Below are 12,499 nucleotides of genomic sequence, written 5' to 3' on the forward strand. Positions count from 1 at the left end.
ATCTTTTTTGACAAAAAAAAAAAAAAATGAATGTTGTTGATAATAAATAATTCCTGTTCTTGGCCAGACAACACCAGGGTCATTTTGTTTTGGATGTGTTTAAAGTCTCTGGAAACCAGGGCCTGCTTTTAGTTTATGAAGTCATTGGCTGTTTCTGTTCCTACCCTAGCAGAAGCCTAACTAAGAATGGTAGAAAGCCAAAAAAAAAGATAGAAAAAATTAGAATTGCCCCTAAGTTGCTCTCTATTTTACTGTGCAAAATAAGTGAGCACATTTCTCCTGTTTGCTTTTAATGACTGAAGCAAATAAGGAGATAATAAAAACCTAGAGGCTGTAGTTACTAGGGTAATCCAGCCTTTTTCCTGATGTCAATGCATAACTCATTAAAAACAGCCCTCGAGTGGATTCTATCATCTGAAACACTGCAGATTACTAACTGAGAGTGTATGAATTTAAATGAACTTAATAAAACGTTCTCTCCCCAAGGAACTGAATGTCTTTTGTAAATATGAACTTAATGTCTCCTTAAAAGAGAGGTGGATAACATGCATTCAAGATCTCTCAGAACTGCAGGAAAAAAATTGTAACCAAAGAGGAATGGCTCATCCAGCAGTGTGCTAAAGCTACTGTTTGTTAAATTTTCAGAAATTTTGCAAGCCAGTTGACATTTTGGTAGCTTAAAATCTGTTAAAAAAATCATGTTAATTCCCACCATTCTAAAATACCACAGACGGTAGCTTTGTATATTTTTTGTCATTATATCACCAAGTGGCTACACTGCAATTACTCAACTTTCCCTCAGTTCGACAGCATTTAAGTTGTTTACATGGCGAGAGTACCTACACTATTAAAGCTGGCAAATGAGACCAATCAGGGTTTTTCCCCCCACGGAGAGCCAGTTATTAAACATTTATCAGCACACCACTGGACTCATTCTGCATCCAAAACAAAACCAAATATAAAAGAGGGACTCAAAATTTAGACCTTTGAGCATGAGACATTTTTTCCCCTTAGCACAGCTTTATTCCATATTGATACTACACTGATCAGTTTATCTCTTTAATTTATCTAATTTATTAGCTGGAGAATTAAAAATACAATCAGCCAGAAGTATTCACTGTAACAGAGTTCTAGACTTCGAAGATTTTTACAACGGAAAAGAGATGATGGAAATTTAAAATTTTGTTTTTCACTTGAATTTTGTAAGAGCCAGCTACCATAGCAGCTCTGATTATTAGATGTCTTTGGAAATAAATTTGGCAACATATATCAAAGGTCATTAAAATATGTATACTCTTTGACTCAGTAATTCTACTTCTAAGAAGCTATCCTAAGGTCATAATATTAAATACAGAAAAATGTACATTAACCATCATGGGCATTATAATAGTTAAAAGTTGCAAGCAACTTGAATAATTTTAAACTAAGAAAAAGGTAAGTAATTTGCATTATAGCCACTTGATGATATAGTTACTAACAACATGCTGTTATCCATGATGTTAGAGTCGTGGGGAGTCACATAATTTTTTTTTTTTTACTTTTTTCCATTTCCAAATTTTTCTATAGTGTTCTTATGTTTTAATACCAAAAAGTCCTTTTTTTAAAAAAAATCTCAGAATCAGAGAGGAACAAAATACAAATATCAGTAAGCTTTATTGGTTAAGTTAAAGCTTCTAAGGCTAAGCTCACTAGAATATTTTCTTCATAATTCATTAATATAAAAGAACTCATTGGATTATGCATTAGATATGGATTTTTCTCCTTTCCTGAACATGCTTACTCCTGTAACACCATGACACGCACATTTCAAGGGAGGAAGTAAGGAAAAAGGTGAATGGGGCCATGGCTGACATAAGGGCTGCCTTGTTAAAACCCATAGCCTTAATCCATCAGCCAGAAGACTTGCCTGAGGTGTGATTCCGCACCAGAAATTAGAGTACAGGCCCCGAGACTCCAGCATGGGTGCCACAATGGTTTTGTTTTCTGCAATCATTAGATTGAGGGTCTGTGGATTAGTCAGGAAGTTGTCGACATCTATGAACTAGGAAAACAAAAGATAATGTCGGGTGAAAGAGTACTTTTCTGTATTGGGTTCAAGACTAACCCAGCACTTCTGAAGGATCACAGAAACTTGCCCATGAGACATGGAACCAGTTATTTATGTTCTCCTTATTGAAACTTGCTGAAGCCAGATGGCATTCATTTGGGCAAAATACATTTAGACTCACTTCCACATGTCTAGCTCTGCATAAGGCACCAAGCAATAAATCGATGTTGCCATACTGGGTACACACTCAACCAGCACCCAAGCCACACCTTGGTTAGTGGTTATTAACCACTAACAGCTCCCAAGAGCTCTTAAAGAATCATCCAAAAACACTCATTGAGTGCCCAGCCTAGGTACAAACGAACAGACTTATTTAGGTTGTCCATAGTAATGCCAAAATGGCCCAAAACAGATCTATCAATGCCATTTTAATGTTACAAGTAGAATTTGTGTTGAACGTACATTATATCAACCCATGAAGCTTATCCCTCTCTTAGCAGAAGTCCATGTTAACACTGATTCAGGTATAGGGATAGTTTAACAATAGATTGTATTATATAAAATAAATAATCTCACTGAACTGTACACTTAAAAAAATTAAAATGGTAGGTTTTATGTTATGAATATTTTACCACACACACATAAATAATCAGAAGCTTTCATTCTCATGATAGTCAATCTGTTTACCCAAAAATTTGGGACTCAGTATTTGTATGCTTCAATGACATTTAAACAGCTTTATCATGTTAAATATCATCAACTTGAAAACGTATATGAAATTATTTGTATTGGACAGGTGCATGAGATAAATTATTGGGTTGATTTTTGTCGTGGTTATGGGCTGGGGATGGCCATAGGTCAAAAGTATTCCTTTTAGGAATCAGAGTTTAGTGACGGAGAGCAGATATTGACAAGTCTAATGAAACCATATTGTCTTTGCTTTATTGGTATTATTTCTAGGATTGTACTGGAAAATGCCCACCAAAAGAATTAAATGGATTTTGGGGGCTACAGATGGAGAACTTGATTCCCATAAACTTGCAAAGAAAAAAAGCGCCTGTCAACTTTCAGAAGGGAAATGCGGACTGTAGCAACTTGCTGCCTAGGAAGCTGTCCTCCTTTCCAATTAAGTTAGGTTCCTGGAGGACAAGGACAGAAGATAACACTGGTTCCTAGTCATTGAGTCCAGCATTTTTCTGGACCATTCTGAAAGTTCTAAGAAAAGTGATGGAACCTCTCCACAGAGAGAAATTCTCCATGAGAACCTAGCATAATTAGGAGGAATCAAGAAGCCAAGCAAGAGATGCCATTCCCTGCCAGGGCTGCAAGGTCTCAACTGCTCCTTTAACTGGGCCATTTCTCAGGGTTGTTTGTGAAGCTGGTAACCTTGAAAGATGAGGTAACATATTTTCCAGAGAAAGAGCAGGTATGCTGACTGCTTGCTATAAAAGCAGTACGTTCCCTGAGCTCTGGGTTCCTCAGCTGTGATACAAAACCGCTGGATACAGAGCATCCATCTCAGCCCATGATATCACCTGTGTGAGAAGTGGGGGTCAGGGGAAGTGCCACAAGCATGCTGGTAGACATGCTATTTACTGTAAGTAATAATCCATTGTCTCTTAAAAAAAGAGGGATGACAGTCCCCCAGATCACTGAGGAACAAAAGGGAATGGAGTTTCAGAGCTGTTAATTTGAATCCTTTTTTATATAATTATTTTCTTTTATCTGAAAAAAATTTCTAAAGAGTTATTAAGAATCTTCCCTAATAAATCTTTAAAAAAAGGGGGCATGCGCCTGGGTGGCTCAGTCAGCTAAGCCTCTGACTCTTGGTTTTGGCTCAGGTCATGATCTCATGGATTGTGAGACTGAGCCCCTCATTGGGTTCCATGCTCAGTGGGGAGTCTGCTTGAAGATTCTCTCCCTTTGCCCCCCCTTTCTCTAAAATAAATGAATAAATCTTTAAAAAAACAAAAAAGAAACTTCCCGTGCATTCCCTATGAACTGAAAGGATTTAGATTTCTTATCCCTATTACATGAAAGAGATCAAATAATCCAGGAGTTTATTCACTTGCTCACTGAAAATGCATGTCAAGAGTGGTTTGAGATGAAATCCAGGTACCCCAATATTAAGTTCCCCAAGTTTTTCCTTGTGTGTTTATTAAAAAGTAGAGGAGAGGCTCCTTGGTGGCTCAGTCATTAAGTCTCCAACTGTTTTTTGTTTTTGTTTTTGTTTTTTTTGTTTTTTTTTGAAGACTCCAACTCTTGATCTCAGCTCAGGTCTTGACAGGTGTTGATCTCAGGGTCGTGAGTTCAAGCCCCACATAGAAAAAGTGGTGGGGGAGTTGGTTCTCAAACAAAAGGGTTTTTTAATAGCTCCCACAGTCTTAAGTTTTGGACAGTTGATTTGGACACATTCTAGATAACAGTTGTCAAGAAATCAAACATCTTTTTTTTACCAGAATATAGTCTGACCATTTTTCCCTCGCAGTTCGAAGGGCCGCCTGCCGTAGTTTCATCACATGGGCAAAACGGGAGCCTGGCCAATGCTTTGGTCCAATTTCATCAGGGTAAGATCTAAAATAATAATAATAGTAATAATAACAATAATGGCTTGTAATTATTGAGTGCCTATATATTCCAGGCTCTGTCCTAAATGTTTATATGCACTAACTCATTTCAACTTCCAACAACCCTAGGGCGTGGGTACTATTATTGTTATCATCTTCCTCATATTACAGATAAGGAAGCAGAGATTAAGTAACGTGGCTTACGGTACACAAGAATCCTTAAATGAAATATTTCAGTGGCTTCTAAGAAGAACCTATGGAGTCCTTACAAGGTTAATATTCTCCATTTCACAGATGAGGAAATTGGTGCAGAGTGGTTAAGTCATTTGCCTAATGCTACACGTTAATAAGCGGCACAGTTAGAATTTAAATCCCCAAAGCTCATGTTCCTAAGCACTTTTTAATATATTCTGCCATCAGGGGCGCCTGGGTGGCTCAGTTGGTTAAGCGACTGCCTTCGGCTCAGGTCATGATCCTGGAGTCCCGGGATCGAGTCCCGCTTCGGGCTCCCTGCTCAGTGGGGAGTCTGCTTCTCCCTCTGACCTTCCCCCCTCTCCTGCTCTCTCTCTCATTCTCTCTCTCAAATAAATAAATAAAACCTTTAAAAAATATATTCTGCCATCAAATAAATTTAAAAATTTTGCAGCATAAAAATATGAGTTTCCCAGGAAAAAAACCAAAGGTTAAATTCACTTGATCAAGTATCAGTAAAGGATTCCACAGAGCCTAACACACTGATTTATCCCAGGTAGAGTGAGATCATGGAGTGGATGCATAATGTCATTGGAATCTCTATCAACACCTACGAAACAGCCAGGGCCAGACTCTCACATGGCAACATTAGCAAGTGGGTTGGCATACCCTCGAGAACCCTTCTGAAAGCTTCCAGCTGGTGTGGGTGTTGATACTGTCTCAGGAGCCATCATTTCAAATTCTTCTAGCTGTGTTAACAGTACCTATATATACTTGTATAATTATGAAAATATAATTATATAAATAAGATTAATAAAACTATGTCCTGAACAGGGGCTCTCTAAGATGTCTTTCTAATTATTGCTTCAGTGAAAATCAGTGGAGTCCTGTTTTTCTCAATATATTGCCCCCAAAATGCCTTCACTAATATTTTTCACACTGACCTTGGCATATAATATATTTAGTCAAGATCTGGGCACAGAGAAAATTACCAGGATACAAGGTAGGTACATAATCTTTTTGACTGTTCTAGTTAGGCCCAATTCCATTATAAGAGACTCCAAAAAAAGCATTCAAAATTTTTTATAGTGTTCAAATTTCATTGTTAGATTTTGCTTGATATATGGACCATATGCTGGGATTTGAAATATATATGTATATACATATATAACAAAACTATTATATATAAAGAGACTAAAAAAATCTGTTCTGGAATGGCATTTATTATTATTATTATACAAATTTGGCTTTCAACAAATGATTTATCCTGGGCAAAAATTCAGGCAACTCAATTTATTCTACTTCTACAATTTCTTAAGCTAGAATGGCAATAGCCTTGGGAACATTTACAATAGTCCATTTTAAATATACTTATTCATGTTGTCATTTGCTCATTTGTTCATGCAACAAGTATTAATTTAGTGCCTGCCAAGAACATAGCACTGGGGGAAAATATGAAGTATTTGTATACTGTAACCTCTGCCAAAGAACCCCAAAATCACTTCGAAGAAATGCATAAATTACACAGTTAATTAACAAAGTTAGTTACGTGTATTGCTATGTCAAAAAGGATGATGTAGGAAATAAGCAATACAAGTGTTGCGAGAAAGGTAGATCTTTGGAGCTTGAATGATTAGGAACAGCTTTCTGTAGTAGGTGGGGTTTGGCATATGAGCTGGTTACAAAGACAGAAAGGGCCTTCCTGGAGAACAAACCTGCATGGGTAACAGCTTGGGGTTGAAAGTAAAAGGTACATTCTAGACAAAGCAGTTTTCTTTTGGGAAGAAGCAAGAGATATGGGTGCATAACTGCTGGTGTTAAGTTCACGGAATTTTTAAAAAGTGTTTAAGTCTGAATTATTTGAACTTTGTTCTGTGGGTACTGGAGAGTCACTGGAGTCCTTTTAACAGAGAAATTAAACCATGTCATTAGCATTTTAGGTAAGTTGACTTGACAGTATGGTACGTAGGATGATCTTGAAGACGGAAGTAACTAAGAAATTGCTATGGTTAAGAGAAGAAGTAACCTAAATGCCCATCAGTAGGGAATTGACTACTCATTATGATTATGGTACATCCATATAATGGATACTATGCAGTCATAGAAATAATGAAGAAACGCCTTAACTATTGCTATGGAATGATGATAAAAATACGATAAGTAAAATAGCATAGTATATATAAAAAGTATGCAAACTTTTCACTATGCTCCACCAAATATGAAAGACTTATACTCAAAATATGAATAAATAATATCAATATTTTTAAATATATACTGTGGCAATTTATTTGTTATTTATTGACTTGGCTGGTGGCTGCAGGAGTAAAGAGGAAGAGAGGCAGTTACAAGGCAGGTCCTTATAACTTACTAGATACAGAGATAACCAAGGAGTCATATGGGCCTCCAAGATTAGACACCTGAATGGCTGGAAAACTGGTTAAGGGAAGGGGGATAAATGAAGTTCACAAAATGTTGTCTTACTACTCACTCTGGTTCATCCATAGGCCTCCACTCGACATAGTGATAGAATCTCTGTACATTTTTCAACCACTCCCTGAGTATTTCTGTTGTATTATCCACATTGTGATCAGTGGCTGCCCTGCATGAGAGAAAGTACAATATAGCTCAGTTGCCATCCAAAGAAAGAGGGAGACATCCCAAAGACCCCAGATTAATTGAAAGGAGAATGGCCAGTTCTGAGAAGAAAAAAAAAATGTACATATGAAAATGAATCCCTCATGGTCCAAACTAGACAACAGATTCCTGAAGTGAGAGATACTGCTTAAAATCATTTTTGTGTCATTAGATCCTTAAAACAGGGCTCAGCCAATAGCAGAATCAATAAGTGGTTGTACTAAAACTGTATAAGCAGAAAATGAATTAAGAGTAAGCTAACTAATCTTTTTTTGGAAATTTTTCTATTTGGCTTAATATTTAGTTATCCAAGATGTAAACTCTGCCTTTTAACTTCCCTGACAACTACCATCAATTTAAGCAATAATTCAGTTGCATTTTCCTTTCAAGTTTCTTTTCAGATCACAACAAAATTGCTAATCAGTGGTACTGTCATCACACACACTCCAGGGGGAAAAGCAACAGTTTCCAATATAAAACTCAAAAAGCTAAGTTATCTTTACCTATTTTGGATTAATGTTACCATTACTTATACAAACTAGAGTACCTTCAAAAGTCTTCAAATAATGTATACAAAACTGGTTTCTACTGTAAAAGTTTAACAGATTGATCTACTTATAAAGGAGCTTAACTCACTTATTAGAAAATATTTTCAAATTGTATCGCAAAGCAAGCTCATGCTGTATATAAGATACATATCTAAAACAAAGTAATTCAGAACACTAAAAATGAAGAGACATATCAGTTAATTGGGAAAGAGAAAGAAAGCAAGAGTTATAATCCTGACATCAAATTAGGTAGAATTGTGGCCATGACAAAAAGCAATACTTTATAATGCTAAAGGACACAATTCACATCAAAGACACAATAAATGTTAACATTTCACATACCTTCATATAGTACAGGGGTTGGCAAATTTTCTTTAAGAGCAAGACAGTAAATATTTCAGGCTTGCAGGCCATACCCTCTCTGTTGCAACTACTTAACTCAGCCTTTGTAGCAGGAACACAGCCACAAACAATATGTAAATAAATGTGCATTGCTGTATCCCAATAAAGCTTTATGTATAAGAATAAACAATAGATCTACAGGCTGTAGTTTGTCAACCCTTGATATAATGGAAAGGATGGAAATTGCAAGGAAAAACAGAAACACCAATAATAAGAGATGTTAGCATACCACTTTTTAAAATATTTTATTTTTTTAATTAATTAATTTATTTATTCATGAGAGACAGAGAGAGAGAGAGAGAGGCAGAGGGAGAAGCAGGCTCCCAAGGAGCAGGGAACCTGATGCAGAACTCGATCCCAGGACCCTGGGATCATGACCTGAGCCAAAGGCAGATGCTTAACCATCTGAGCCACCCAGGAGCCCAAGATTTTATTTTTTAAGTAATCTCTACACCCCATTGGGCTCCAACTTACAACCCCAAGATGAAGAGTCACATACCATACCACTTTCAGTGACGATGGTGAAATGGGAGGAAGTAAATATACAGAGGATCTGGGTATTAAAGAGGGCACGTACTGAATGGAGCACTGGGTGTTATAAGCAAACAATGAATCATGGAACACTGCATCAAAAACTAATGTTGTAATGTATGGTGATTAACATAACATAAAAAAAAGAGTTCAAAAAAAAGAACACAGCGAGAAAGGATATGCTTTTTTCTCATGTTCAAGTGGAACCTTCACAACAATTGACCAACAATTATACTACACAGAAAGCCTCCACAAAATTGAAAGAATATAAACAACATTCTGTGATAATAAAGCAATAAAACTAGAAATTGGTAATAAAATAAAAAAACAAAAAATTCCAGTAAGAATTCTCTATTAAACAACTATTGAGTGAAAGAAGAAATACAAATCAATTTCAGAAATTCTAAAAATAAATCGTGGAAACACTATGTGTCAGAATTTTTAGATACAATTAAAGCAATGACCACAGAAAAATTCAGTTTTATACCCCTCAATTAATAAAAATAAGTGAGTTAAATTCCTGCTAGGAAGCTAGGAAAAGAGCAACAAAACAAACAAGCATAAAGAAAAAAATAATAAAGGAAGAAAGTCCAGAAGCATAAAACAGAAAAAGGATAGAACTAATAAATTAAAATTTTGCTTTTTAAAAAATTTTTTTATTTTTGTACAATGCCAGTATAATTAACATACAATGTTATGTTAGTTTCAGGTGTACAATATTGTGATTCAACACTACTTTACTCGGTGCTCATTGTGATATGTGTTCTCTTAATCCCCGTCAGCCATTTCACCCATCCTCCCAGCAAACTCCCCTAAAATTTTGCTTTTGTTGAGGAAAACCAACAAAGCAACCATTTATTAATCTATCGAGACAACACAGATATGTAAAATAAGAACTGACAAGGATGCAGGGAATATGATTGGTAGGAAAGAAATTATTTAATTACCTTGCACAACTCAATGAAAAGTAAATTCGAAAACTGGATATAATGGAGGATTTCCTAAGAAGATGCATGTTAGCAAAATTGACTTCAGTAGAGATATAAAACTTAAACAGAACAATTAGCAAGAAAGAAATGAAGAAAGAGAAAAAAGAAAATATTAAGCCCAGATGGTTTCACAGGGGAATTCTACCAGATATCTTAGTAGACTACGTAATTCCAGTGCTATGTAGCTTGCTCTCCAGAGCGTAGGAGAAACAAATGAAAATTCCAAGTTCTTTTAATAATGCAAGTACAATATTAATATCTAAACCTGAAGAAGACACACACACAACTACAGACCAATATCTTTTAATGAATATGCTGCAAAAATCCTCAATATAATATTAGCAAACAGAATCCAAAATCCTATTAAGAAAATATTACATAGCATAGACTAGGATTTTTCATTATAAAAGGAAATCCATTAATATAATTCACATATATTAACAGACCTGAAGAAAAATCATATAATTACTTCTGTAAATGCTAAAAAGGCCTTTAATAAAATTCAACATCTATTCCTGATTTTTAAAAACCACACTGAATAAAATTAAAACAGGAAGGAAGAAAGGAAGGGAAGAAGGGAAGAAAGGGACAGTAAACAGGAGTCATGGAAAGACAGAGGTGCCTGAGACTCTTAAAAGGGAGTAAAAATGCTTAGAATTTATGAGCAATTTAGCAGTCCCTCCTGGAAGGAGAAGCCAGAGCCATCCTCAACAGTAGTGGTTCCCTGGGAGCATGGCCTTGGCAAGAGCAAATGAAGAGATGTGAACAGTGGTTGCTTCTTCCCTATATCGGCAATTTCAGTCAATACGATTTTGTTAAATCCAATCTGTGATGGCTTTTGTTCTTCCTATTTGAGCTTTTGGAAGTCACTGCTCTGCCAAAAGTAACAAAATCTTTAAGGAAGAGAATATTAAGAAATGTTCAAGAGAAAAAAATAGTTAAGCAAAGCAGAGTGGAGCCCCATGTTACATAGAGAGTAAATTTCTATAAAACACCAAGTAACTCGAAACTATGTAACTTATGTCATAGCGTATAGAAAAATGGGGGATAGAAGTATAGGCCTAATATTCGAAAATCTTATTTAATAAAATGTATATTTGAACTAAAACTAGCCTTATTGAAAATATTATTCCAAAAAATAGAAGATCAGGATCTGATGCCAATTGCCAATTTGATCTTTCTTTCTTTCTAGGATTTATTTATTTATCTTAGAGAGAAAGAGAGAGAGAGAGAGCATGAGTGGGAGGGAGAGAGGGAGAGAGAATCTCAAGCAGACTCCACGCTGAGCAAGGAGCCCAATGCAGGGCTCGATACCGAGCTTGATCTCACGACCCTGAGATCATGACCTGAGCCGAAATCAAGAGTTGGAGACTTAACCAACTGAGTCACCCGGGCGCCCCTTGATCTACTTTCAAGTCTCTTCTGGAAATCAGATTAGAATCAGCTCCTCCCTTCAGAACAAGGTCTAGGAGGGAGGAGACCCACAGGCCCACCAGAAATTCCACTACCTGGAGAGAGAAAGCAGTAATAGTGTGCAGCTGGTGTTGAGGGACACCAGGTGAGCACCTATGGACAAAAATGGGGTAACATAAGGAGGAAGGGAAGTGGGCCAGAAAGCAATGTGGGAGAGGGTCACGGGCTCCATCTAGCTGTGATTATACTGAGAAGTGAAGAATGTTAGTGACAATCACATCCACTGTGACTCATGGCCACCAGCCACCCATGTCCAGCGAAGTAGCCCTGAAGGGCACTTTGAGGGTCAAACCACTCAACTCACTGTAGGAAGCATATATAGAGCAATTCCTGAAACTGAGAATCAGCTCAAATGCCCATGAGTCTTTGCTCAACATATTATGAGCACGAGTAAATTAAAACAAAACAAAATAAAAAATATCTTGATTGCAGTATTAGCTAAAAATTATGGGAATTATACATTATTCCCAAATTACTGTAAAGTGTAGGAGAATTGCCACAGCATCTACTTCTTTCCTTGGTTTCTGGTTCTTCATTACGCAGGACTTACATTCTCTTTGCCCTCCCTGCATTGATGCCTTTCTGACTTTTAACAAAGTCGGTCTCACTGTATGAAATTTATTTTCCTGCTGTCCAGACTAAACAACTCCAAAGTCTGTTTAAGGATCCACTATTCACAAACATCCTCAGAAATGAGCTGCTTGAGTGTACGCAAAGACAAAGGTGTCTAATTAAAAACAGAAGCACAGATTTAAAATACTCTCCTTATGGAGTGAAAACAGTTTCCTATTCCGTTACTTCCCCAAATTGTTAAGATGCTCTTTGTTCTCAGGCTTCCTGGGAAATGCACAAATCCTCCAGCTGTGGTCGGAGGTCCACGGACACCGGTGTTTGATGTGCAGCGTCAATCTCCTGCACTGTCCCAGAGGGAGAGCCGTGTTGACCCCACCAGCCCACTGAGGAAGACTTGCATTCCCCGCTCCAGACCAACTGTCCCGCCCCTCCACTCCCCTGGCCCAGGCAAATAAACAGAAATCCAGGTAGACACTTCTAACTGCTGTCTTTTTCATCCCTCTGACCGACCCCCCCAACCCGGGCAAAAAAAAAAAAAAAAAG

The 12,499-nt window shown here is 36.9% G+C and overlaps 1 protein-coding gene across 1 annotated transcript in view; it reads right to left on the reverse strand.

Moving 5' to 3' along the window:
• COLGALT2 (collagen beta(1-O)galactosyltransferase 2) overlaps positions 1-12,499 on the reverse strand; it is a 103,709-nt gene that overhangs the window by 37,221 nt on the left and 53,989 nt on the right. Inside the window, exons 2-4 of the mRNA XM_028121576.1 lie at positions 7,295-7,405; positions 4,504-4,621; positions 1,907-2,041 (exon numbers count right to left, since the gene is read on the reverse strand). Of these exons, the coding sequence (XP_027977377.1) occupies positions 1,907-2,041; positions 4,504-4,621; positions 7,295-7,405 (364 nt within the window). The remainder of the gene's footprint in view (positions 1-1,906; positions 2,042-4,503; positions 4,622-7,294; positions 7,406-12,499) is intronic.

Source organism: Eumetopias jubatus, unplaced genomic scaffold, assembly GCF_037043125.1.
Source record: "Eumetopias jubatus isolate StellerSeaLion01/CBP00866 unplaced genomic scaffold, mEumJub1_p1.0 scaffold_12, whole genome shotgun sequence".
NCBI lineage: Eukaryota > Metazoa > Chordata > Mammalia > Carnivora > Otariidae > Eumetopias > Eumetopias jubatus.